Here is a 27,717-nt window from a genome sequence, read left to right as displayed (position 1 = left end):
CTTTTAGAACTCAGTGTCATCTTCCTTTATACCAGGAATAATCAGACTACCTTGTAAGTTAGGAATTTTTCATAGGATATTAAATTATCTTAAAATGGGATGCATTTTAAAATATTAGAAGAAAATATGAAAATATTAGAGGAAAATGCTTTAATCATTAAAGGAATATGCTTTAATCATTAGTTAAAAAAATAGATTTTTTTGAGACAGAGTCTTGCCCTGTTGCCCAGTACAATAAAACTATATAGTAAATTGATAGACAACAAACATATTTCCTAAACAACAGTGCAGTAATGATGGGATTTGTTTTTTGCATCATATTGAGATATAATCATAAGTGATAGATTCATAAGTAGCAATGTTTGTTCAGTAAGGATTTTCTAAGATACTGTATATTATCTTTTAAATGTCTTGTAATATTTTAAAATAATTCAGAGTATGCTTTGTGACATACTCTTAGCTTACCTTAAACATATGTTAAGTGTACTGTCAGGTACAGATGAGAAAAGTTGCTCTGAAGGCTCCTTCCTTTAGTTTAACAAAAGCTACCCATTTCACAGATGATTTAACTTTGATTAACCTACTCCATTGTAACAGATTATTCCAACAACTGGAATTTCATTCTTTGGTGTTATTTCTAGGTGCAACTTAATTTACAAAACAGCTTTTCTTTCTGTCTCTCCAAAATACGTCACAATTTTGATGTTAACTCAAAGTAAAATTCAGTGGTTCATTAAACCTAGTTTTAGCATTCATTGACAAGAGATTTGTCATTTTAAAAGTAACTGCTACTTTTATGCACTCTTTACTGTTTAGTTTATAACCTTAGATTACTTGTCAGAGAAAGCATGGAGTTAACCACTTAGCATATTGTAATGAATATTCATCAATAAATTGATGTGACTTGGCAGTCCCACTTTTCAGTCTTCCTGCTCTGTTACAGTCTTTCCCAGTTTTAAATATAGCTCTTCATGTAATAAGGACTAGTGTAGAAAATCTTTAGAACTGCAGTTTTATATTTTTGGTCATGTTAATAGTCTTTTGGTAGCTATTATATTAGCTTATAACAAGAAAATCTTATTTGTTTCAGAAGAACATTCTTTAACCTAATGTTATTGATGTCAGGCATTTTTGCCAAATACTTGGTAAATTTGATAATTATTTAAGATTAGCCTTATAGCAAAAAGATCACATTTTATAGTTTTTAAGAACAGCAATATCATTTGTTTTTATTTTTCTTAAATTTATTTAATCATTTTTATGAAGCTTAAGTACCAATTCGAGTTTTAAAATCTGGTTTTAATCCATGTAGAAAGGGGAGGATATGTACTTTTATTCTAAAATAAACCCTGAGAGCATGTATTTAAATAGTTGATACTCATCATTCAGCTACAACTGAAATAATTTATATGGACAGATAGGCATGGCAAATGCTTTTGAGTACACAGATACAGATCACTGTCTGACATACTACATCTACATTTTAAATTTTAAAAGGAAAAGAGTGTCTATAAACAAGATCTTTTCTGTTAAATATGTAAATTATGAGGTCACTTAGCACTAAAGTACTGACCATATGCATTATGACAGGAATTTGACACCTGTCATTGGAAATGGTACTTAGAGGCCATATAATACAACAAAGTTGAAGGAGGAGAATAAGATGTGGGTAGGAGGCTATAATTTATAATTCACAATGCTCAAGAATGACCTGTCCTGAGTGACTCAAAATCCCTATCTTTGATTTTAGGATTTACATACAGTGAACTCTACTAGTAAACAGACTTGATTAGGATAACTGGTAGCATTAGCAGGAAGTGGAAAATATATGTATATTCTAACAGTGAATTTTTATTTGAAGGAGATGTTTGTTATTCTAAAAGACAACTTGTAAGTTAAATGTAATTATTTTATTACATTACACCTGCAGGTGACTTTATGGAAGAATTTCATTCTAATGCTTGAGTGATATCGTGTAGAATTGCTACCAGTTATACTATTTTCAGATTAATAATTCGTTGTACATGAGAATTCATCTAAAAAGGAGTAGTGTCTTTCTGTTTCTCTGTGTGATTATTTTGCCCCAAAAAGCTTTCATTTTTTTAAGTAGCACAAAAGCTGTAATTGGCATGCTTTGTAAGGAAGTGTCAACGTGCAAGAGAATGGCGATCACTAAGAATTCTTTTACGTGTTCTTTCCCCTTTGCACCACCGCCTCCTCAGCAGGGTCACTGAGATCACTAGCTTTTCTTGAAATGGCCATTTTCACTGGCAGGTGCATTATACCCTGTATTTTCAGATTGTTTTTCCATTCTGAATGTTTGGCAGGTTGATTGCTCTGGCTGCATTGACGGAGAAAGGGCTGACAAATGTGGTTGGGCTGGCTGAAAAGACAGTGATTACTGTTTTCCTTTGTGGCTGATTGAGGCCCTTGAAAGGAAAAATTTTAACCTTCACCATTTGGTTCAAAAGTATGAGCATATATTGAAATCACTCGTGCCATTTATCCTAGTTCTGTAAACTTGTCAGAACGTAAAAATCGCTCAATTTCAAGTAATGTAGGATTGGCATACGTCATTATCATTTTGATTAAGTTGGAGGTTGTATCATTGTGTGCTTTATACAGTGTCATTTAAAGCTTTCTTTCCACAGGTACAGTTATATTTTTATTGCTTATTCTTCAGAGTTAGAAAGATTTTCATAGCTCTCAAAACCTAACACTATGTGTGTGGTTTGGCAGCTGGTGTGGCCTACAAGCTGCATTTTGTTTGCAGGGTAAAGGCTTGTCTTTAGGCCTCCTGGAGTGCGGGTAATTGCACAGGCCCACCATTTGGGAGAGACACAGGATTGGAAGCAGTCAAGCGGAAGAATGTTATGCCATCCCATTGCCACCTTGTAGCAGAAAGACACAATCCCAGCAGTGCCATCTGGTTGTTGCTATCTAGTCAGCTGGCCTGGCTGCTGGGACCATGACTTGGCAGCTGGTTTCCATTCTTGACCATTCTTTTGTGTATGTCATATGTATGTGTGTTTTAGATAATTTTGAACATGGGTCAGGGAAATGACTATAACAAGTAAAGTCCCCTTATTGAATAGGCTTTCATTACTTGAGCTGCACTCTGCTGCAGATGCCTGCCGCCTTTCCGTTATAGACAACGCATGTGTTTAGGCCATAAAAATAAACATTTTCTTCATAAAAACCCATCTAAATGTGTAGCAAAAGAAAAGGTAGGGAGGGTTATGTGTTCTGTAACATTTTTAAATAAATTATAAAAATTACTTCCTCATTTGTGATGTAAGAGATTTAGTAATTTTTTAGAAGTCTTATAAACACTGTATATTATCCCAGTGTATATTTTTATTCAAATTAAGAAAACATTATTTTAAGTGCTTATTGCCACATCATATAACAATAGATAATGAGACTTGCATTTAAAATGACAGAATAGAAAATGTGGTCTTATAGCTATTATCTTCAAAATCTGCCTCTCAAATAGCAACCTGAGAGTTAATGTAAGCTGTCTTTATGCCATATGAAGACCCATTAGACACTGATGGTTTCAGATCACAAGTAAGCAGCCAGCTCTGTAGGCTATTTTAGACATTTGATTTTCCTCATTCTACAGCATTAATGTGTCAGCATGCTATATAAAACTATGCAGGAGTTGCATGTTGTTCTGTCTAGAATGATAAATGCTGGCAAGCTTTTAGAGACTTCATGAGGAATTCATCCTAGTTGCATATATATCTTATTTCAGTTTATGTAGCTACAGAATTTAGGGCGGCTGTTGCCGAGGTACCGCATAGGTATGTATTCAAACCAAAAGGTTCTACTTAATTCTTGACTATGTTGGTAAAAATCCCTATTATTTGTACTTGTTCTGTCCTGTCAGTGGTTTACTTTTGCTTTTATCTTGGGAGTTGTGATACCTTCTGAAATACTGTCTCAAAAGTTACCAGCTATTTTCATTAAAATAATTTATTCTATCATTTTGCTTTTTTTCAGATGAAGAGGAAGATGATGATGTAGTGGCTCCTAAACCACCTATTGAACCTGAAGAAGAGAAAACTTTGAAGAAAGATGAGGAAAATGATAGTAAAGGTGTCTTAAAGAATTAAACTTTAAAAAATTTTGTTGATTTCTGTTAAGATTTCATTACTTATATATTAAAGTAGTATAAAATGCTGTAAATCAAAAAAGTGAATTTGACTGAAAAAGAATGTGTAGCATTCATTGATCCATACTGTGATAGTGAGTTGACATGATTTGCCTGACAAATCATACTTCAAAAAATTATTTGTTTTTCAGCTCCCCCTCATGAGCTGACTGAAGAAGAAAAGCAACAAATTTTGCACTCTGAGGAATTTTTAAGTTTCTTTGACCATTCTACAAGAATTGTAGAAAGAGCTCTTTCTGAGCAAATTAACATCTTCTTTGACTACAGTGGGAGAGATTTGGAAGACAAAGAAGGGTAATGTTTAATTGCTAAGATTTTTAGCTCCAATAATGTTAAATTTAAGAGTGATAAAAGTTATAACATCATCTTTTGGGGGGCTGGTCTTTTTTTTGTAGGGAGATTCAAGCAGGTGCTAAACTGTCATTAAATCGACAATTTTTTGACGAACGATGGTCAAAGCATCGCGTTGTTAGTTGTTTGGATTGGTCATCTCAGGTAAAATATAATAAAATTAGCTGCTCTTAACTCATTTTTAAAATTATAATTAGCAGGTAGTTTTATTTTAATTATGGGATTTTGTGTAATAAATCAATATGTATTATTTAAAATTAACGGATGATGGCTCTAATGTTAACATAATCATGTACTTTGGAAGAAAGATTAGAAACATTATTTATATTTAAAACTCAGGTCTTTATGTTATAGGCCAGTTTTACTAATTTCAGTTGCTCACCAAATCCTTTGTGTAAAATTTGAACACATTTTAATTAGTTGTTTTAACATTAAAATATTTAAAATAATTAACTGTTCTAATTTAAAATTATACTAATGTCCCAGTAAGCATAACGCTAGAGATGTCTCTGTTGATGAAATGTTAGGTATTTGTATTTTCAGAGTAATAATCTGATAAAGACAAATAACTAGGAATATAAAACAGTTCTTATTATGCATAGCATTTCTTTTCCTCTTGATTCTTTTGAGCAGTATCCAGAGTTACTCGTGGCTTCCTATAATAACAATGAAGATGCCCCTCATGAGCCTGATGGTGTGGCCCTTGTTTGGAATATGAAATACAAAAAAACTACCCCAGAGTATGTGTTTCACTGCCAGGTATGGTGGTCTTTTAACAGTCTTCCTCAAGTTTAAGAATTCATTGATGAATTAAGACAAGTGCCTTTTTTGTTTTCTTGTCAACATAATGATTTCATTGGATTGGCATTTTACTAAACCACTCCATATTTGCAAACAGATGTTAACAGAAAACTGAAGACTTCTCAGTTCAACATGATCTGCCTTTTGTAGCTTTTCTGACATCTCTTATAATGTTTAATCACACCTAAAGTCCTTTGCAGTTGTGATTCTGTGTTATGGTGATTGACTGTATAAAAGGAATCTTTTATAAAATGTCTTTCCTACAGGGAGTTTCCCGGGAACTTATTTGTGAATACACAATTAGATGGTTGGCCCACTCAATTACTTATACATGGCCTGAGGAGTTGGAACTAGATGATTTTAAGTAGAAACACATGGTTGAAGTAGAAAACAGATGCAGATTTTTAAAGCAGGTTTAGTAGAAGGTTAGAATTTGCAAGTCTTTTCTGGTTGCATAAGTTAAAATCTTTTAATAATATCAAATCTTTAGTAAACACTTCTTTGAATCAAACTAGCATGCACTCTACTGTTAGATTACTGTCAGAGGCTAATGTAACTGAAATAACTTTTTGCTTTCTTTGATAAATTGGTTAAACATACTTATGTAAGCAGTCATTACATTTGACTTTTAAGCAAAAAAAATCTTAAAGATATATTTTTATATTTCTGAAACAGTGAAAACTTTTAATGAATTTACTTAGTTGTTTTCATAACCTGTAATACCATATAATGAAGAAATAAATGTTTCAGATAATAGATTGATTTTTAGAACTTGTCAGGCTTTTTCAATTTGAATCTCAAGTATAAAAATCTTACTTATTTGCAGTCAGCTGTGATGTCTGCCACATTTGCAAAATTTCATCCAAATCTTGTTGTTGGTGGTACATATTCAGGCCAGATTGTGCTTTGGGATAACCGTAGCAATAAAAGAACTCCGGTGCAAAGAACTCCACTGTCAGCAGCTGCACACACAGTAAGTAAACATGTTGATTTTTATTAGGCTTCTGTGTTCCTTCACTCTTAGCTATATACTTAGCAGTGCCCATCAGAGTTGTCTCAGAATGTGCTTCCTTTGGTGTATGCATTTCTAACCATTTAGCAACCAAAAATGAAGTCTGTTTTTTTTTTTTTGTTTTTGAAATTAGAAACTCATCTCTTTTCTGAGACAACCTTTTATTAATAGCAAACTTCACATTAAGAATACCCACAAGTTAGGAGGCCTGATAATAAACAGAATGCCTATAATTAGAATAAAAAATTTGTTTTGCTTTTGGTAAAAAACTTTCTTTAATATCTGTAGCACCCTGTGTATTGTGTAAATGTTGTTGGAACACAAAATGCTCACAATCTGATAAGCATCTCTACTGATGGAAAAATTTGTTCATGGAGTCTGGACATGCTTTCCCATCCACAGGTAGGTTGAACTTGGGAAACTGAAATTTTGATGCAAATGTTATGTTTTAAGTGTATATATATCTCAACCTATGTTTCTCATAAACTGTTTTATAGTAGTGTTACAACAGTTTATAAGCTGAAATGCATTTAATATGGTTTGTTGTGTGTTTTACTTTCAAACCTACTTCATTTAATTAAGGTAGATTTGTGTAAATAATACAGTAAAAGAATTGTTTACAAATCAAAGACTGGAAGTTTTTCTACAGAAATTTAAAATTGCAAGTTTACAAACTAATTTTGTCAGGTTTTTCTATGTAGGATAGCATGGAGTTGGTTCATAAACAATCAAAGGCAGTAGCTGTGACATCTATGTCCTTTCCTGTTGGAGATGTCAACAACTTTGTTGTTGGGAGTGAAGAAGGTTCTGTGTACACAGCATGCCGCCATGGCAGGTAAACCTAAACTGGAATTTGCAATAATTTTAAATTCTTCCTTTAATCCCACTGAAGCAAGTTGCCTAATCTAAGTAGAAATTTGTTCTAAACCTACTTGTTATTTGTGACCAATTTTTTTCATTCAGGCATATAAAATTATAACTTAAATACTTTTTTACATAAAAGGTAATTTTGGATTTATGATGTATTCTTGATTTTGTGGGTTGTGGTATGTTGTGGTTTTGTGTGTGTGCATGTACTCATATAAGTTAGTGGTAGGCAGGAGCATTCAGTAGTACAAGTAAATATACACATGCCTGTATTGACTTATAGACTTATAAATGAGATTTTTTCAGCTGTTTTCCCATTTTGATTTATTTGGACTTTCAGCATTGGCTCAGTCTCCTGATAATTGTATAGTAATGTCACATACTTAGTTTAAATTGAGTACTATTTCTCCGTCCATTCTGTCTGCTTTGAAATTGTTTAGCTGTACCTTATTACTTCCTTAAAAAAAACTTAGTGTCCAGATTTCATCTCAAACATAGATCACCATCACTTAAAAGCTTTTGATTTGAAAGTAGCCCACATTGTCTCTCTTAAGTGTAGTGTATCTTTGTTTCTATTGCACCATTTCAGATATTAGACTTTCGAGGTCTGATATCAATAGCATGATATTTACAGTTCCAAAAATACTTACTGCTTTGGTAGTGTTACCAAATGTGGATGGAATAACACTCAACAAAGTTACTCTGATAAGTTATGAGCACAGAGTTAAGTCTGTCAAAATTAAGTCAAGTCCTGATATATAAGCCCATAATAAAATGTGTGTGTAATTGGCCTACTTATAGAAGACTTTGCTAACATTTTCACTTTTATGAAATTAGCAAAGCTGGAATCAGTGAGATGTTTGAGGGGCATCAAGGACCAATCACTGGCATCCATTGTCATGCAGCCGTTGGAGCAGTAGACTTCTCACATCTTTTTGTCACTTCATCATTTGACTGGACAGTAAAACTTTGGACAACTAAGGTATCTAAAATATAGATGTCTGCTATTTGCTCAGGTTTCTGATATAAGGTGGTGATCTAATACTGCATAGGAATGATGAAAACCTTTTAAATCACGTTTACTAATAGGTCAAGACTGCTAAGACATTACACAGAGCCTTGGTAAACTACTAAATGCTGTAGTTTTTATAAAAGTGTGCTAACAAGTATGGCAACCCTACACATAATCAAAGACCAGTCTTCCTACCACTTCAGTCTTTTCGAGTATAGAACTGTTTACCCTGAATTGCATTGGGGGAAAAAGCCCTGAGTGTCTCGCATAGCACCTCATACAGTTGTTATTCAGCTCAGCACAAAAGCTATCCATTTGCTCTTTGGAGAGTTTTTAACAGCTTATTCAGAGCTACAGTGGCTCACAGAGTTGATGGAAAATAGAGAAAAGAGAGTGAAACTGATTTACAATAAGTCCTGTATAATAAGGCTATATGAAGTAAACTGGAATCATTAGGAAAGCATTGTGTAAAAGCATGGATGCATATATTTTTTTGTCATTCTATGATAAGCAGTTTAAATTCATTTATTTTGGTTTTAATAAACTTGGGTTATTTTAAAAACCCATTTATGTGATAAAATGCTTCCTGATCCTCCAGCAGTTCCAGATAAATGTGACATTGTCTTGACCTGTTTAAAGTCTCAAGACAAATCCAAGTAGGCAGCTTTACCTCCTATGATAGACTTGGAATTTCATTTAATCTCATTTTATAATTAAAGTGCCTTAACTTTGCTGTCTAGTTTTTCTGTGATGTTACATTATTACTGGGAAAATGCATACTCAGCATCAGATTCTATTTAAATTAACTTCTAAGCTTTTCTTTTTTCTGTTTCCATCTGCCTTATCCTAAATACTGACTTTTAAATAATTTATCATGAGGCAATGTTTAGAGATCTTTGGTTCTTCAGTTTCTGTGAGAAAACCTAATGATCTTAAGAGATGTTCTTCACTATTTTGTGAACTCCTAATTATTTATCAAGTGTTGACCTTAGAAGTCTGGGATGAACTCATTATTCATTTTTGTCCTGTCCTGATGCCTCCTCTCTAATACTGAAGTGAATTAGAAAACTTTGTCTCTAAAACCTTGCCTTTTAAAATTGAGCATTTTGGGGTTTGGCATTAGCAGATGTAAAAATAGCGTTTACCTTAACTCTAATGAAGGAAACAGATGCTTAACACAGTGTTCAGCAAATAATAGGCACTTACCAATATTTAGCTCCTCTTTTACCTCTTAATGGTGATCAGACAGAGCCTGAATACAATTAATGATACATTTAATAAATCATCTCTTTCCTTTCTTGTTCTTGAAATTTTGTCCTTTTGATGAAATTTGTACAGTGGGAAAAGGTAGAAGAAGATGCTCAAAGCCTACCAGCAAAAAAATGCACAATCTAGCTAGCACAGGCAGAGCATCCCTAATCTGAAATCCTCCAAAATTTAAAACTCTTTGAGCGCAGACAAGACACTCAAAGGTAACATTCACTGGGACATTTTGGGTTTTGGATTATGGATGTATAACCCTAAGTATAACACAAATATAGCAGGTCGTCAGATAATGTTTTGTCATAAAATTGACAAGAAAAAAACAGCCGGGCTCAATAGCTCATTCTTATAATCCCAACACTTTGGGAGGCTGAGGTAGAAGGAATTGTTTGAGCCCAGATGTTCAAGACCAGTCTGGGTAACACAAGGAGACTCATGTTTACAAAAAATTAAAAAATTAGCCAGGCATGGTGATGCGCTTCTGTGGTCCTAGATACTTGGGAGGCTGAGGTGGAAGGATTGCTCAACTGGCAGGTCTAAATTTTCCCAGTCTTAATGAGTGTGGATGTGTCTGAGTGCACCCTGTGATGGAATAGTATTCTGTCCATGGTGGGTTCTTGTCTTGTGGTCTGGCCAGCTGTGACCTTGAACTTGGAAAAGCAGGTTGGAAAATGAATTAATGAATATAAATTGTCATAAAGTAAACATTTGTAAGATGCATGGTAATCATACAAAGGCACGACAGTAAAAGGATGCAGTATGAACCACTCAGGGAGCCTGCCATCTTTGTCATTGTTTGTTTTAGAACTGCCTGGTGATAGGGCTGCTCCTTACAGTTTGCACTTTGCAAAACATTTGTTCCTCAGTTTTACCCACCACCTCTGCTACCACCATTATTTACTGGTTCACCAAAACTTGGGTTAGTAATTATTTTGTTTTTATTAATCTTTCTCAAATGTGGCAGGGTGGGGGAGCTTACGCTTGTAATCGCAGCACTTTGGGAGGCCAAGGCAGGTGGATCACCTGAGGTCATGAGTTCAAGACAAGCCTGGCCAACATGGTAAAACCCTGTCTCTACTAAAAATACAAAAATGAGCTGGGCATGGTGGCAGACACCTGTAATCCCAGCTACTCAGGAGGCTGAGGCAGGAGAATCGCTTGAACCCAGAAGGAGGACTCGGTTGCAGTGAGCCGAGATCGTGCCATTGCACTCCAGCCTTGGTGACAAGAGCAAAACTCCATCTGAAAAAATAATAATCTTCCTCAAATGTATGTATAGCTCACATTTTATTTCACTGTTTAATATTCTGAGTTTTTTAGGGTCATTATTTAGAAATTTGGTGATGTTTTTCTGACCAGATAAATGTCATGGGGACTTAACTCTTGTTTATATCTTAGCCTCTGGTAAAACTGGTTTTGTTTTATGTTGTTTTGCTTAACATCATAGTTTCCAAGAATCTATAAATGGTGATAAGTGAGGACTTAACTGTATTTTAAAATCTGAAAAAGTCCAGAATCAGAAATGTTTCTGGTTCCATGTATTTCAGATAAACCTATAAAACCAAAGCAAGATGCAGAATTGGTAAGATGAAACCAACTGTTTCTCTAAAGGTTTCATACAGCCATGTAAGTTGCCAGATTTTTAGATGTGCTTTCATCTTAGTAGTCCCATGTATAGTCACAGGAGACACTACATTTTTGTTAGATTGTTGGCCAACTTCCTTTTCAGTAATTGAAAGGAATATTTTTTTAACTTTCATTTCACATTCAGGGGTACATGTAAAAGATGTGTGGGTTTGTTACACAAATTATTTCATCAGCCAGGTATTAAGCCTAGTATCCATTAGTTATTTTTCCCGATCCTCTCCCTCCTCCCATCCTCACCCTCTGATAGGCCCCAGTGTGCATTGTTCCCCTCTAGGTGACTACATGTATGTTCATTGTCTAGCTTCCATTTATAAGTTAGAACATGTGCTATTTGCTTTTCTGTTCCTGCGTTAGTTTGCTAAGGATATTGGCCTCCAGCTTTGTCAGTGTCCCCACAGAGGACATGATTTCATTCCTTTTTTATGGCTGCATAGTTTTCCATGGTGTATATATGCCACATTTTCTTTATCCTATCGACCATTAATTGACATTTAAGTTGATTCCACATCTTTGCTAGTGTGTTTATAATAGAATTATTAATACTCCTTTGGGTATATACCCAGTAATGGGATTACTGGGTCAAACGGTATTTCTGTCTCTAGGTCCTTGAAGAATCACCACACTCTCTTCTATAATGGTTGAACTAATTTACACTCCCACCAACAGTGTAAAAGCATTCCTTTTCTCTACAACCTTGCCAACATCTGTTATTTTTTTACTTTTTGTAATAGCCATTCTGACTGGTATGAGATGGTATCTCATTGTGGTTTTGATTTGCATTTCTCTAATGGTCAGTGATGTTGAGCTCTTTTTTCATATGATTGTTGGCCACTTGTATGTCTTCTTTTGAGAAATGTCTGTTAGTGTCCTTTGCCCATGTTCTAATGGGGTCGTTTTCTTGTGAATTTAAGTTCCTTATAGATGCTGAATATTAGATCTTTGTCAGATACATAGGTTGTAGAATTTTTCTCCCAGGTTGTCTGTTTACTCAATAGTTATTTTGTTTTTAGGAGTGTTTTTTTGTTTGCTGTGCAGAAGCTCTTTAGTTTAATTAAATCCTATTTGTCAATTTTTGCTTTTGTTGCAGTTGCTTTTGGCATCTTTATTATGAAATTTTTGCCCATGGCTATATACTGAATGGTATTGTCTAGGCTTTCTTCTAGGGCTTTTGTAGTTTTGGGTTTTACATTTCAGTCTTTAATCCATCTTGAGTTGATTTTTGTATGTGGTTTAAGGAAGGGATCCAGTTTCAGTTTTCTGCATATGGCTGGCTGGCTCTCCCAGCACCGTTTATTAAACAGAGAATCCTTTCGCCGTTGCTTATTTTTGTCAGGTTTGTCAAAGATCAGATGATTGTAGGTGTGCAAGTCTTATTTCTGGGTTCTCTGTTCAGTTCCATCAGTCTGTGTGTGAAAAGAATCTTTTATCTTTTGTAGTTTGTTTCTTACTATCTCAGGGTGTCAGATGCCAGCATCCTTTGGATTTAAATTTGAAGCTTCCATCCTTATATACATTAACAATAGGATTTGAAAATGAAGAGTTCATTTTGACTAATCAAGAACAGAACTTACCTCGTGATAGCAGACTGATTGATACTTGCTTTTGTGGTATTACACAGCTAGTTGATGGGGAGTTGATATTTTTATTTTTGTATTTTACTGTGTTTCAACATAGAAGTACCTTCTGAATAAGAATGACAAGTGGGCATATCTCTTTCTCTGTTAATTAGGCTAAGCATTGCTGCCTTCCTTGAGCCTTATATAGAAGATTCATTTATTCATTCAGTTGTGATACATGCCTTTCACACCCTGCCCCCAACATCTCTCCAATGTTAGTGGACAAAGGATGGGCCACCATAGAAGAGAGTGTTTTTATAAATGCCCAAGGACCCTCTAAAACTTTATCAGAAGAATTACCCTTTATTCTAACTTTTCTGCTCACAAGTAATTCTACTCTGTGAAGGGTAAAGCAGGAATAATCTGTTGAGTGAATACTTTTATATTTAGCCATACCGTGGCTCCAGTGTCAATTTACACTTCTGGTTAATTGTCTTGCTAGTATTTATTTCTGCCTTGCCATAAAACTGATGTGGCCTCTATGCTGCAGTAATGACTGATGGGCAATGTTAATTAATAATTAATGGTAAAGAATAATAGGCAGTGTTTTTAAAGTCTCTCTTTAAAAACATTGTTCTAATTTCATTTTGAACTTTTAAACCAGAGTCTTCATACTCATGAATTTAACAGACTTTAAATGTTTTGCTTCTCTGCCTCTACTTTTTTAAGTACGCTCTGACTCTAGGAATTGAGTCCTCATAAACTGGAAGACTGAATCATGAGATAGTGCTATACCTTTGTGTCCTTAAGATCTGGCTCTGCCCTGATAGCAAAACAAGACTTATTTCTCTTCTCTCTTTCTATCAGTCCTCTAAAAATCCCTGGGAATCTTAGTTTGGCACAGCCTCAAATTTAGTTCAAAGTAATCTACTTCTGCAGCCAGCCACTAATCTTTACCTAGCCAGGGATTTAAAATTCAGTCACAGAGTTGTGTTTCATCAACTTGTTTTCATTACTTTATTGAACTCAACTATTTTTAATACAGGTTGAGCACCCTAATCTGAAAATTCAAAGTCTGAAATGCTCCAAAGTTCAAAACTTCTTTATGTTACTAATGTGACACTCAGAGGGAAATGGTCATTGAAGCACTTCAAACTTCAGATTTCAGATTAGGAATGCTCAACTATGGCTAGGCGTGGTGATGCACGCCTGTAATCCCAGCACTTTGAGAGGCCGAGGCAGGCAGATCACGAGGTCAAGAGATTGAGATCATCAATCTGGCCAACATGGTGAAACCCCGTCTCTACTAAAAATACAGAAGTTAGCTGGGCGTGATGGTGCACGCCTGTAGTCCCAGCTACGCAGGAGGCTGAGGCAGGATAATTGCTTGAACCTGGGAGGTGGAGGTTGCAGTGGGCCTGAGATCATGCCACTGCACTCTAGCCTGGTGACAGAGCGAGACTCCTTCTCAAAAAAAAAAAAAAAAAAAAAAAAGCTCAACCATAAGTATAATGCAGATATTCCAAAATAAAAAAAAAAATTGAAACGTGAAACATTTCCAGTTCCAAGCATTTCTGATAAGGGATGCACAGCCTGTACAAGACAAACAGAAATAGATTATTTTTTGTGTATTGAAGTTTAAACCAATGAAGACATTAATATGTTTAAAAGACTCTGTTACCATCTAAAAATACCAAATTTTAAATTCACAGCAGAAGCACTTTGGCAGGTCTGAAAAATGGTTGGGAGAATAAGTGAGGAATGAAAGCTTCTGCAGGGTAACAAGGATTATAGAAGAGTTTGATTATGGGTAGACCTGGTAGATTCACTTAATGTTCTACCACATTTAACCATACATGTTACAGATTACTGTTAAAACATAAGAATTATTTATTTGGGGACAGATGTTTTAATGTGTACACAAATCCTTATCAGAACCATATTTACTACAAAATGATGAAGTTAAGATTGTTAATATGGTAGTCAGACTTTTGTAGTCCATACACATCTTGAAATTATTCACACTTTGTGATATGTCTTAGAACCCCTGCTTATTTTAATACTTACCTATTTAACTCTCAGAGGACGCCAGCATTAAAACAGGGTTAAAAGATCCTACTAATCCTTAGAATAACAACTGCACATATTTAGACAGGTTAAAATGAAAAGATGCTTTGAAGTTCGGGTGTTCTTAGGAAAGGCTGCCTATCCATCTGGACCCAGGCCTGCACAGCAGCATTTGCCTCAGTAACTTGCTACTGGCCAATGTCCAGCCTCTCCTTTGCATATTCAGAAATTCAATTTACTCAGTATACTAGAGTTGATTAGACAGGGAGTGCTAACGGGGGCTAACAGGCTCCTAAGACAGTGGTGCATTGGAGAATGTCAATTTATTAATTTACAGTGAAAAACGTAACTGCTAGAAGGCCCAGATACTCCTGCGGGCCTGACCAGCTCATTGTTTCCCTGTAGACAATCCACATGGGAAGCCAAATTATAATCAGAAGATTGCTTCGTAAGTAAGGAATTGGAATAAAAGTTGTTTTATAATTTGAATGTTTAATGGCACCAAGCTAAGATAGCCTGATTCATTCATCTTCAAGTAGAGATAGCCTTGCCATGGGGTAATTCTCAAAATCCATTGGTTGAGACTCCCTTTCTCCTGGACAATGCTTGAATGGGTACTGTCTTCATTTTCCTCATAAGAGTGTTTCTTTGTATTTCTATTTTAATAGACACATTTGTTCTTAAAAAGTTAGTATGTTCAGTCAGGTTATATAGAAAGGTATTTCTGACCTTGGAATCCATTTATTTTGAAAGATTATTTATTTGTTTCTCTTCTGATCCAAACTGATGACATATTTATTTCTCAGTTCTCTAGGAAGCATTCCACTATTATCTTCATATGTTTAATGTAGGGACTCTCTTTGTTATTAATCTAGAACCCCCCACTTACCCCAGCTTTGAAAAATAATCTGCATTCTTTTCCCAAAGTGGCCATAACAAATTACCACAAACTGGGTGGCTTAAAACAACAGAAATTTATTCTTTCACATTTCTGGAGGCTAGAAGTTCAAAATCAAGGTGTTGACAGGCTAGTTACTTTTAGAGGCCCTGAAGGAAGATCTGTTTCTTGTTTCTCTGCTGGCTTCTGGTGGTTGCTAGCAATCCTTTCTGTTCCTTGGGTTGCAGCTACCATCACTCCAGTCTCTGCCTCCATCATCAGATGGCATTCTATCTGTTTGTCTCTGTGTCTGAATTTTTCTCTTTTTTTTGAGGATACCAATTATGCTAGATTTAGGACCTACCCTAATTCAATATGACCTCATCTTAACTTGATTACATCTGCAAAGGCCCTACTTCCAAATAAGGGCACACTTACAGATATCAGGTAGACACGAATTTTGGGAATACACTATTCAACTCAGTGTACAACCTTAAAGAGCTTAGGAAAAATATGCTTGTCTCGTGGCCATACTGGGTGATGTCAGCTAACTGCAACCGCCACCTCCCAGGTTCAAGCGATTATCATGCCTCAGCCTCCCAAGCAGCTGGCATTACAGGTATGTGCCACCATGCCCAGTTAATTTTTCTATTTTTAATAGAGACAGGGTTTTGCTGTGTTTGGCCAGACTCGTCTTGAACTCCTGGCCTCAAGTGATCTGCCTACCACCGCTTCCCAAAGTGGTTGGGTTACAGTGTAAGCCACCACGCCCAGCCTTGTTTTTCTTTTTATTGTAATCTTTTACCCAGTTCCACTGCATCCTGTTTTTGTCTCTGGCTGCATATTAGTCCACTGAGTAGATAATTTTTTTTGGAGGCAAAGTCTCCTCACTCTGTTACCCAGGTTGGAGTGACAGTGGCACGATCTCAGCTCAGTGCAACCTATGCCTCCTGGGTTCAAGCAGTTCTTCTGCCTCAGCCTTCCAAGTAGTTGGGAATACAAGCGCCCACCACCATACCCGGCTAATTTTTGTATTTTAGTAGAGATGGGGTTTCACCATGTTGGCCAGGCTGGCCTTGAATTCTTGACCTCAGGTGGTTAACCCACCTCGGCCTCCCAAAGTGCTGGGATTACAGGCATAAGCCACTGCGCCTAGCCCTGATGAATTTTTTTTTTAACTTTTATTTTAGGTTCAGAGGTATATTTTTTTTGTTATATAGGTAAATTCATGTCATGGAAGGTTATTGTACAGATTATTCCATCACCTAGGTACTCAGCCTAGTAACCATTTTTTGAGACATTGAACAATCTTCTGTTATATTATAAATACAAATAAGCTTTAATCTAATTTGCATGTAGCTTTGTTCATATTTTGTGTCATATAAAAATGGAATCATAAAGTGTAAAATACTTGTGTCTGGCTTCATTTGCTCAAAATTATGTTTGTGAGATTCATTTATATTTTTTAGTATAGTTGTAGATTATTCATTCTCTCAGCTGTATACTATTCCATTGTATAAATAGATCATAATTTATTCATTCTAATGCTGATGTTACTTGCATTAAGTCCAGTTAGGGACTATTAGAAATAGCGTTGCTTGTGAGCATAATTGTAGATATCTTTTGATGGCCATAAGCAGTCATTTCTGTTGGGTATGTACCTAGAAGTGGAATTACGTGGTCTTTGATGGAAGACATAAAATTGCCTAAAAATAAGCTGGTTTTGACAAGTACATTATCAACTTAGGAGTCAGAGGCCTTAGCACAGTGGTTCTTAATCATTGGTGTGCATCAGAATCACTAGTGGAGCAACAGCAGAGATACTGATGAAGCACATCTAGAATTGAGCCCTGCATCTGTATTTTTCGAAAGCTCTGCAGATGATTGTGCACATCCTAAGTTGAAAACCACCTTCTTGGCCAGGTGCGGTGGCTCACACCTGTAATCCCAACGCTTTGGGAGGCCGAGGTAGGCGGATCACAAGGTCAGGAGTTCCAGACCAACCTGGCCAACATGGTGAAACCGTCTCTACTAAAAATATAAAAATTAGCAGTGTGTGTGGTAGCGCATGCCTGTAATCCCAGCTACTTGGGAGGCTGAGGCAGGAGAATCACTGGAACCCAGGAGGCAGAGGTTACAGTGAGCCAAGATACACCATTGCACTCTAGCCTGGGCAACAAGAGTGAAACTCCATCTCAAAAAAAAAAAAAAAGAAAAGAAAACCACCTTCTCAGAGTGAGACTTCCTTTGGCAGTGTTATCAGGGATAGTGACAAATAATTATAAAAGAAAAAGGCTTTTAATTTTGTGTTTAAAGTTTTATTAAAATTTTGGTTTTTAAGTTAAAAACAAACATTTTTGGCTATTAAAATGATCATGCTGTTGACATTTACTATCATCTGAAAAATTTTAATTCACAGTTTAAAATATTACAGAAAATCTCAAATATATACAGAAGCAGAGGGAATAATATAATTAAGCCATTATTGTTCCCAGCTTCCACAGTTATCAACACATGACCAATTTTGTCTATACTTAACTCTGCATTATTTAAAATCAAGCCTACACATATCATTTCAACTATAAATATTCAGTATGTATCTCTAAAAAATAAAGTCTCTTAAAAAATACTGTCATATCATTAAACCCCCCAAAATGAACATTGACTCCTTACTTTCATCAAACAGCCTTTCCATGTTCAATTTTTTTTTCTTTTTACTATTTACTTGAAGCAGGATCCAAAGGAAAGTCACACATTTGCGATTGACATATTTCTTTCTTTTTTTTTGAGACAGAATCTCACTCTTTGGCCCAGGCTGGAGTGCAGTGGCACAGTCTCGGCTCACTACAACCCCCATCTCCCAGGTTCAAGTGATTCTTGTGCCTCAGCCTCCTGAGTAGCTTGGATTACAGGTGCCTGTCACCATGCCCAGCTAATTTTTATATTTTTTGTAGAGATGGGGTTTTGCCATGTTGGCCAGGCTGGTCTCAAACTCCTGGCCTCGAGTGATCCGCCCTCCTCAGCCTCCCAAAGTCCTGGGATTACAGGCGTTGAGGCACCTTACCCAGCCACAATTGACATATCTTTCAAGTTCCTCTTTAAAATAGGCTTTGCATCCCTCTTTTCTTTAATTGCTGTTTTGTTCTTGAGGAAGAAACCAGATTGGTCTCTGTAGAGTTGGTCCTGTAGAGTTTCTCAGTCTCAATTTTGTATTCCTGTGGTGTTACTCATTTTAACGTGTGTGTTTGCAGATTGTTTATGTTTCCATAATGAGATGCTTACCCTAGTAAATGACTTAGTTATTATGACTTGGTTATCCACCAGATGTTATGTTAACGTTTCTTCAGTCTTTTTGGTCATCTGAAGCTCATTTTACAGCAGAAGGTGCCCAGAGGTGCATTATTCCCATATTCCACAAAAGTGTATGATTATGAAGATTAGTTTGATTGTTTACAAAATCCATGACCTACATTTTCTTTCTTTGCCTACCTTACTCACTGTATGGACTTCTGGAAAAAAGCATTGCTGTCACAAGGTCTGATGACAATCTGATTTTCTTTTCTCTACTTGCAATTACCTGGGTGATGAAATGATTTTTTCTCTTTTCTTTACAGGATCGATGTTCCTAGAAACACAGGATACCCTTTGTAGTTTCAGGCTGTCTTTTATTTTAGGAGAGTTCTTTTGAGTTGTTTTTGGTATTTGTTCGTATTGCTGCTTTGGTTTTCTTTTTCAGGACCTGCCATTGTAGATGTACCTTCGCTGATCTTCTTAGTCACTTTTTTAAAAATCACTTTATCTCTTCTTTTAAAATCAGTTTCTTTTTAAATAACAGTTTTATTGAGCAAAATCCTTATACCATGAAATTACCCTTTTAAAGTATACAATTCAGTAGTTCTTAGTATGTTCACAGAGGCATGCATTATCACCAGTATCTAATTTTAGAACATGTTCAAGTTTTAGAAAGAAACCTTACACCCATTAGCAGTCACTCCACATTCTCGCCTACCCCCATAGCTCCTGGAAACCACTAATCAATCTACTTTCTATTTCATTGGATCTGCCTATTGTGGACAGTTCTTGGACATTTCATGGAATCATCCAATTACGTACTGGCTTTATTCCACTTTGCATAATGTTTTCAAGGGTCATCCCTTCATATCGATACTTCTTGTATCAATGTGTTGTTCCTTTTATAGCTGAACGATACCCCATTGAATAGATATACCACTTTTTGTTTATCCATTCATCGGATAATAAACACCTCAGTTGCTTCTACTTTTTGGCTATTATGAATAAGGCTGCTGTGAATGTGCAAGTTTTTATTTCTCTCAGGTATATACCTAGGTGTGGGATTGTTGGGTCACATGGTAACTAATTAGCATTTTGAGGAACTGCCAAACAGTTTTTCAAGTGGTGGCACCATTTTACTTTCCCCAGCAAGGTATGAAGGTTCTGATTTCTCCTATCCTTACCCACATTTGTTACTTTTTTATTCTAGCTGTCCTAATGGTATGAAGTGATAATCTCATTGTGCTTTTGATTTGCATTCCTCTCATGACTTATGATGTTGAGCATCTTTTATGTATTAATACTACTTATTGGCTGTTGTAAGCACTCTGGACACAAGTCATGTATCAGATATATGGTTTGCAAATATTTTCTCCCATTGTGTAGGTTCTCTTAACTTTCTGGATGGTATCATTTGAAGCACAAAAGTAATTAATTTCAAAATAGCTCAAATTACCTACTTTTCTTTTGTCATTTATGCTTTTGGCTTCTTATCTGAGAAACCATTGCCGAGTTCAAGGTCACAGAGATTTACTTTTATGCTTCCTTTAAGAGTTTTATAGAGTTTCATAGTTTTGGCCAGGCACAGTGGCTCATGCTTGTAATCCTAGCACTTTGGAAGGCTGAGGCAGGTGGATCACGTGAAGTCAGGAGTTCAAGACCAGCCTGGCCAACATGGTGAGACCCCTTCTCTACTAAAAATACAAAAATTAACTGAATGTGGTGGCATGCGCCTGTAATCACAGCTACTTGGGAGGCTCAGGCAGGAGAATCACTTAAACCCAGGAGGCAGAGGTTGCAGTGAGCCAAGATCGTGCCACTGCACTCCAGCCTCTGAAGACAGAGCGAGACTCCATCTCAAAAAAAAAAAAAAAGGTGATAGTTTTACTTCCCATTTAGATCTTTGATACCTTTGAGTTAATTTTTCTATATGATGTAAGGAAGGAGGAATCCAGCTTGCTTGCTGGCTGGCTTTTCTTTCTTTCTTTTTCTTTTTCTTTTCTTTTCTTTCTTTTATTTCAACATTGAGACAAGGTCTCACTGCAATCACCCAGGATGGAGTCCCACAGCATGATCTTGTCTCGCTGCAGCCTTGAATTCCTGGGCTTATGATCCATCCACCTTAGCCCCCCAAGTAGCTGGGACTATAGGTGCATGCCACCACACCCAGCTAATTTTTATATTTTTTATAGAGATAGGATTTTGCCATGTTGCCAAGTTGGTCTCAAACTCCTAAGCCCATGAGATCCACCCACCTTGGCTTCCCAAAGTGCTGGGATTACAGGCATGAACCACAGTGCCTGGCCCAGCTTTATTCTTTTGCATATGTATATCTAGCTTTCCTAGCACCATTAGTTGGAAAGACTGTTCCTTTCCCATCTGATTTTCTTGGCACCACAATAACTTTTATGGATCTTTTTCTTTGCTATTGTCTACTAGTGAAATCAATTTTTCTATACTTTTAGGAGACGGAATGGGCAAAGATAGCTTTCCTAGTTCATTTTCTAGGCTAAAGCTCTCTCTTCTCTGGCTTTCACAATGTGAAAATACATGTATCTTTTACTTTCTGAGATGTGCCTTTTCTGCCTCTCTCCACCACTTATATCTGGACTTTGCTTTGTCTCTTTTGTCCAGCATTCTACAGCTTGGATTCTACTCTCAGCAATTTCTCTTGTGTGAGACTTTTGTCTTGGAAAGGAACTTTGATTTGTTAACTTGGAGAGTTCATAGCACCCACACTGTACCATGAGACCTTACTTATGCATTTACAGTTGACCCTTGAATAATGCAGGGGTTAGGAGTGCCAGCCCCCATCCTAGCAGTTCAAAATCCACATATAACATTTGACTTCCAAAGAAACTTAATTACTAATAGCCTACTGCTGACCAGAAACCTTAGCAACAGCATAAACTATTGGTTAATACATATTTTTATGTTATATGTATTATATACTGAAATCTTAAGGCAAGCTAAAGACATGAAAATGTTAAGAAAATCATAAGGAAGAGAAAATAGATTTACTATGCATTAAGTGGATGTGGATCATCATAAAGGTCTTCATCCTTGTCATCTTCACAGTTGAGTAGGCTGAGAAGGAAAAGAGAAAGGAAGGTTTGGCTGTGCTGTCCCAGGCGCAGCAGAGGCAGAAGAAAATATGAGTGTAAGTGGATTTGTGCAGTTCAAACCTGTCTTGTTCAAGGGTCAGATGTATTTATAAATGGGATTGTGCCAAACTGCCTCCTAGTTTTTGCTGCTGTTCTCAGATTGGCCCACCACACTGTCCAATGAGCATCTGCTATGACTATAAGGTTCTGTTCTTCACCTGTCAGAAGTTGTTGTGCCTTCCTTTTTCTTCCCACACAGACACTGATACCAAGCAAATCTTGTAGTTGTCAGAAGTTTGTTTCTACCTGCTTTTATTTGGAAGTTTGTCTACTGATTCTGCCGTAGACATTGTCTGTGAATCTTTGCTCTTCCTTTCATTGCTTTATCTGATTTTATGGGGAGATCTAGAGGACATTCAAAAAGTACACTGCTATTGCCTTATCTTCCCAGAGTCTTCTCATTGACAAATGTATTTGAAGCATGTTCTATTTCTTTTTTTAAACAGTATGGCATTTACAAGTTAAAAAGAAAATGCAATCAATAGTTGATTCTTAGTTTATAATACCAGGTAATTCTGTAGTGAAACAAATTATAGAAACTTTTTCTAGGCTAAGTTAAATATTATAAAATGTTATCATACCTGTTGAATATATGTCATTATTTTTTTTCCAGTAATAAGTAGTTTAATGACTTGCATGTCATATTTGGACTGTGCTAAGAATCAACTTTTCTCTTTCAGAATAACAAGCCTTTGTATTCCTTTGAAGATAATTCAGACTATGTTTATGATGTTATGTGGTCACCTACCCACCCAGCCCTGTTTGCCTGTGTGGATGGCATGGGGAGATTGGATTTGTGGAATCTCAATAATGACACAGAGGTGAGCAGGAAAATAACAAAAATTGCATTGAAAAATAGAAAATTGGATATTTATTGAATAATTTGTGAAATTCCTGTTATTCCAAAGAATGTAAAAGGGCTCTGTGATTGTAGCTTCATCACAAAGAAATCAAATAAGCTTTGTACCCTAAATAATAAACAGCATGCTGTGAAGAACTCAAGGGAGAAATAATGTTGCCAGGAGCACTGGGGCATTTCCTTTTACTTCTAAAAAGCACTATCATGTCTCTAATGTCCTGGCAAAATCTCATTCATAAGGTAACTGGGATATTTTTCATTCATAGACTAGAAAGCAGATAGTTTCGGACTGTTGAAGTATGTTAACCTTAATTCTGAATTTCTAAATTATCTCTTAGCCTTGATAGGATTGTATATCATCCATAAACATTAGTCTTAGCCTGATGTGTTTGAAGGAAGGAAAAATGTATTTTGATGAGATTTTTTCCATGAAGGATTGAAAACAGAGTATTACTATAAAATGAATATAGAAACTATCAAATTTCCTAATTGCTGTATTAAAATCACTTATTAGCAATTACATTTAACTGCAACTCTTATTTATTTTTAGCCACATATATTTTTACCACCTTAGAGAAGCTTAAAATGTTCTTAGAATTCTGTTCTATGTTGCTATTGGTAATAGAAGTAATATCAACAGTTCTGTCAATGACAGTTATTGAGAGAAAGTCAACTGAGATCCCCCACATCTCTTCCTACTTACCTAGAATGGTACCAGTTTTGTTTTCTTAATTTGGATTTTGGTCTTAGAGAGTTGAGGTTATAATTAAATGTGGATTGAAATCTAATATTTCTTTTTAATAATTTTGGTATTCTGTGTATGGGGTTAAATCATTTGGGGATGACTAATACAAATTAGAGGGGTTTTTTGGTCAGATTTCAAAATTTAAAAAAAAATTTACTATGCTTTTAGTCTGAATCAAACACTGAATGTTTGCTTCATTTGTAGCAAATAAAACTTCTTCCTCAGCAAAGGAGAGGCACAATCAGATTCCAGGGAGCCGGTGCCATTGTGTAGGTGTCAGCATCCTGCCTCCCTCCAGCTAGCTCATCAAACAGGAGGCTTACAGACTCATACTGTCTAAACAGTTCATACCTTCAGTATGAACTGTTTCTAGGAACAGTGAGTCAAATATAGGTTTCAGCTGATAGAGATACATGCTGCACAAGTGATTCCTGTCCTCTGCAATTAAACCATAATCTGCTCATGAGGGCTTTTGAAGTGTTTTCTTTTTAAATGGGTTTTGGCCATATGTTTTCAGACAGCTTGACTTCTTAAAGAAATTAAAACAACAAAAAAGGACTCTTTGTTCTAGAGAAGATCTTTCAGAATAATGTGTCTAGTCTCCTGAGAATTTTTTATACAAGGACTTGTTATTTTCCCAAACCATTTTCAAGGATTGACTATAAATGTCATTCATAATATATCACTGAAGAAGAAGAAAGTTGGGAAAATTCTTTATCTATTTTCATTTTTAAAAATGTAGCCAGATTGAGAGAAGAATTACTGTTTTACATGTTTATAGAAAACTTGATGAAACTTTTAACACTGTCCTATATTTTAAATGACTTTAGGTACCAACTGCCAGCATTTCTGTGGAGGGTAATCCTGCTCTTAATCGTGTGAGATGGACCCATTCTGGCAGAGAGATTGCTGTTGGTGATTCTGAAGGACAGATTGTTATATATGATGTGGGAGAGGTATGGGACTCCCTGCCTATAATTTTGACACATCTATTTAGTTGCATTGTAGTAAAGGTATTTTTGCGGCTAACCCTGGGCTTTGAGGTTTATAAGTTGTATAAACTATATGGTTGTAAAGATAAAACTTACTTTCTACCACAAAAGCAAGGCTTGAAACTAATTTTCTTTCTAAACCAAATGGTCTGTGTCCCATGCAACAGACTGTGAGGGTAATAGAGTAAATACATTGAAAGTACCTTGTTTCTTGAAGCATGCATTGTTGGAAATTAGGAACTTCTTCAGGGAGAAGTTTGGAGTTATAGGTGGACTTCGGGGTTTTATTAATATTGAAATAAGATTTATTTCTCTGTATCCATTAATTTGTTTGGGCTAGGTAGCAGAAACCAAAAGTAATTCTTTGGCAAATCATCTATGACTTTATAAAATGTGCATCTTGACTCTTAAGCCTTCATGCAAAGCCACAGAAATGGAATCCAATAGGATGAGCTACAGCTCTCTCGTCTTTGATGCTCTGATTGGCTGAACACAAAGCCCAGGATGGATTTCCTCTTTTTTAACCCTGGCTAGCACCTTAGTCACTTTCCTTTGCTATGCCTCATAACATAATTTTCTCCTCTGGATATCCCATGGCCTCTAGCAATTGGATCTGGTAGGAGGTAGATTGAATCACGTAGAGCAGCAAATTAAACTGCATAAATGGAAATGTTCTATACCTGCACTGTCTAATATGGTAGCTTCTAGCCACATATGGCTATTGAACACTTAAAATGTTGCTATTACAACTGAAGAACTGAATTTTTAATTTTAATTAATTTTAATATAAATAGTCACATATGGCCAGTAGCTACCCTACTGGATAGTGTAGATTTAGAAACAGGCAAAGCTGTTTGCCACAGTGCGTGGTTTGTGACCTAACATGACAGTGTCAGACTCCTATGATATTATAATGGCAGTTATCAAAACTATTTGTTACTGGGGCCAGGTGTGGTAGCTTACACCTGTAATCCCAGCACTTGAGGAGGCCAAGGTGGGTGGATCACCTGAGGTCAAGAGTTTGAGACCTTCCTGGCCAACATGGTGAAACCTCATCTCTAGTAAAAATACAAAACTTATCCGGGTGTGGTGGCACATGCTTGTAAGCCCAGCTACTTGGGAGGCTGAGGCAGGAGAATCACTTGAACCCGGGAGGCAGAGGTTGCAGTGAGCTGAGATCATGCCACTGCACTTCAGCCTGGGCAACAGAGTGAAACTCTGTAAAAAAAAAAAAATTGTATTGGGCTGCCTTTGTGAAGGAAAGCATCATAAGCCTCTTTTGCCCTTTTGCTACTGGTGCAACACTAAAGTGGTAAACAGCAGCATAGCTTTTGATGAAGGAATTAAAGCATCAAGAAAGATTACCTTATGCTCCAAACAAAAATACTTACAAGAAACTAGCCCCTTATGAACCATGCTTCAAATGCTGTTTCAGACTAGGAATTGTGCAAAAATACAATAAAAAAAATTTTCAAGGAATTTCTCCCCACCGGCAGAACCCATGAGATGATGCATAGGAGTTATATTTACAAAGCATCATTGTTACTCTCTCTTGCATTGGTATTGATAATAGCAAAGTCATTTCTGAGGCTGTCACAACACACTTCACAAACACCGTCTTTTGTTTTTGAAATGTTGTAAATCATTGTTATAGTCCCTGTAATTATGGAAAGGCCATTGAGGTCAATTATTACTTTTTACTGGAAAAGTTATTTGAAAACAAACTGAATAATAGTGGGTGAGATGATCTTTTATTTCATTGTATATAAAACATTGTCTTTCTTTTAACAGCAGATTGCTGTTCCCCGAAATGATGAATGGGCACGATTTGGCCGAACACTTGCAGAAATTAATGCAAACCGAGCTGATGCAGAGGAGGAAGCAGCTACCCGAATACCTGCTTAGTTCCTCAAAAGGGGAGTTTAACTAGTGGATTTGGGACAGGTTCTTAAGTGGATCCCAAGACTATTTGCATGCCTCTGTCTAAATGATAATTAAAAGGAAACTTCGTGGATTAAACTGTGGGCTTAATGCAGCAAGGAAACTTACAATGTCCCTTTATATATAACATGCATCTTGTTTTGGATTTATGTCTTTTTTAATACAGCTGATTGACTTCACAGAAAGCAGCTTTTTTGAATTCTAATACACAGATGTATATTAGTTATTTTGAATTCTTTTCAAATTATAACACTGTATGCAGTTATTTCTAAAGCACAGATGAAATAAGTTCTGCATATTTTTAAATAATCACAATTCCCTGTTATACAGATAATGTTCTCATTACCCATAATCTGTAGGAACTTTGTTTATCCTTAGCCATAGTATGCATACACCTATCCACGTTCCATTCTAACATCCTTTGTTGTCTTTATAGTTCATGTGGTAGTTACCTATAAATAAAAACAAATATGTGTTAACTTTTCAAATTTTCATTTTTACTCCTTACAACTTGAATTTTTCCATCTTTTATAAAATATATTTTTCCGTATCTTTAAGCTCCTGTTGTGAGCAGCCATCTCAAATCCTGTAGAGCTGTATGCCCTAAATATACCATGTAGTATACACTGTATATCTCCCGGTGCATTATGAATTGATGTCTAGATAATCTGTTGGTGAAAAAATTTCCCCTAGGTTAACTTCTGATTTACTGTCATATTTTCTTTCCATCTAAGATTTATTTTCTTTAAAGGATAAATAGAAAACTGCCTATAATTTTCACTGATTAAGAACTATGTATGTGACCTCACTGAAAGTAAAGCCTTTGCAAGAAATTGATTTCATGATTTCAGTAACCATAAAGGCAAAGTGCTCAAATGGGCCCATATTTCGGTATTAAAATCCACATGTTGAGATCTGTTGCCACAGCATTGTCTACAAGTCCAAAAGGTAGGTGACAAATATCTAAGAATTAGTATTGAAATCGGCTATTTTCAGGAATAAAGGAAAGGACTATGATCAGATCTTGATGTTATCGACTTTAAATTATCCATTTACTTGATCCCAAACCTTTGGTACTTCTGAAGTTTAACTATC

At 36.0% G+C, this 27,717-nt stretch overlaps 1 protein-coding gene across 22 annotated transcripts in view; it reads left to right on the top strand.

The window, feature by feature from the left end:
* DYNC1I2 (dynein cytoplasmic 1 intermediate chain 2) overlaps positions 1-27,114 on the top strand; it is a 55,665-nt gene extending 28,551 nt beyond the window's left edge. For 14 of the 22 annotated variants that reach the window (XM_032292982.1, XM_032292970.1, XM_032292972.1 and 11 more), the window contains 11 exons: positions 4,006-4,101; positions 4,309-4,471; positions 4,573-4,672; positions 5,162-5,287; positions 6,156-6,302; positions 6,630-6,743; positions 7,043-7,176; positions 8,046-8,190; positions 22,766-22,906; positions 24,520-24,645; positions 26,473-27,101. In XM_032292982.1, coding sequence (XP_032148873.1) covers positions 4,006-4,101; positions 4,309-4,471; positions 4,573-4,672; positions 5,162-5,287; positions 6,156-6,302; positions 6,630-6,743; positions 7,043-7,176; positions 8,046-8,190; positions 22,766-22,906; positions 24,520-24,645; positions 26,473-26,586 — 1,406 coding nt within the window. In that variant the 3' untranslated portion in view covers positions 26,587-27,101. Of the gene's footprint in view, positions 1-4,005; positions 4,102-4,308; positions 4,472-4,572; positions 4,673-5,161; positions 5,288-6,155; positions 6,303-6,629; positions 6,744-7,042; positions 7,177-8,045; positions 8,191-22,765; positions 22,907-24,519; positions 24,646-26,472 lie in introns of all 22 variants that reach the window. The other 8 variants (XM_032292985.1, XM_032292977.1, XM_032292974.1 and 5 more) reach the window with 1 other exon arrangement.
* The last annotated feature ends 603 nt before the right edge of the window (positions 27,115-27,717 follow it).

Source organism: Sapajus apella, unplaced genomic scaffold (assembly GCF_009761245.1).
Source record: "Sapajus apella isolate SASKATOON/1434 unplaced genomic scaffold, GSC_monkey_1.0 scaffold28, whole genome shotgun sequence".
Lineage (NCBI taxonomy): Eukaryota > Metazoa > Chordata > Mammalia > Primates > Cebidae > Sapajus > Sapajus apella.
The sequence above is the reverse complement of the archived record's forward strand: the minus strand, read 5'-3'. Positions and strand labels throughout refer to the sequence as shown.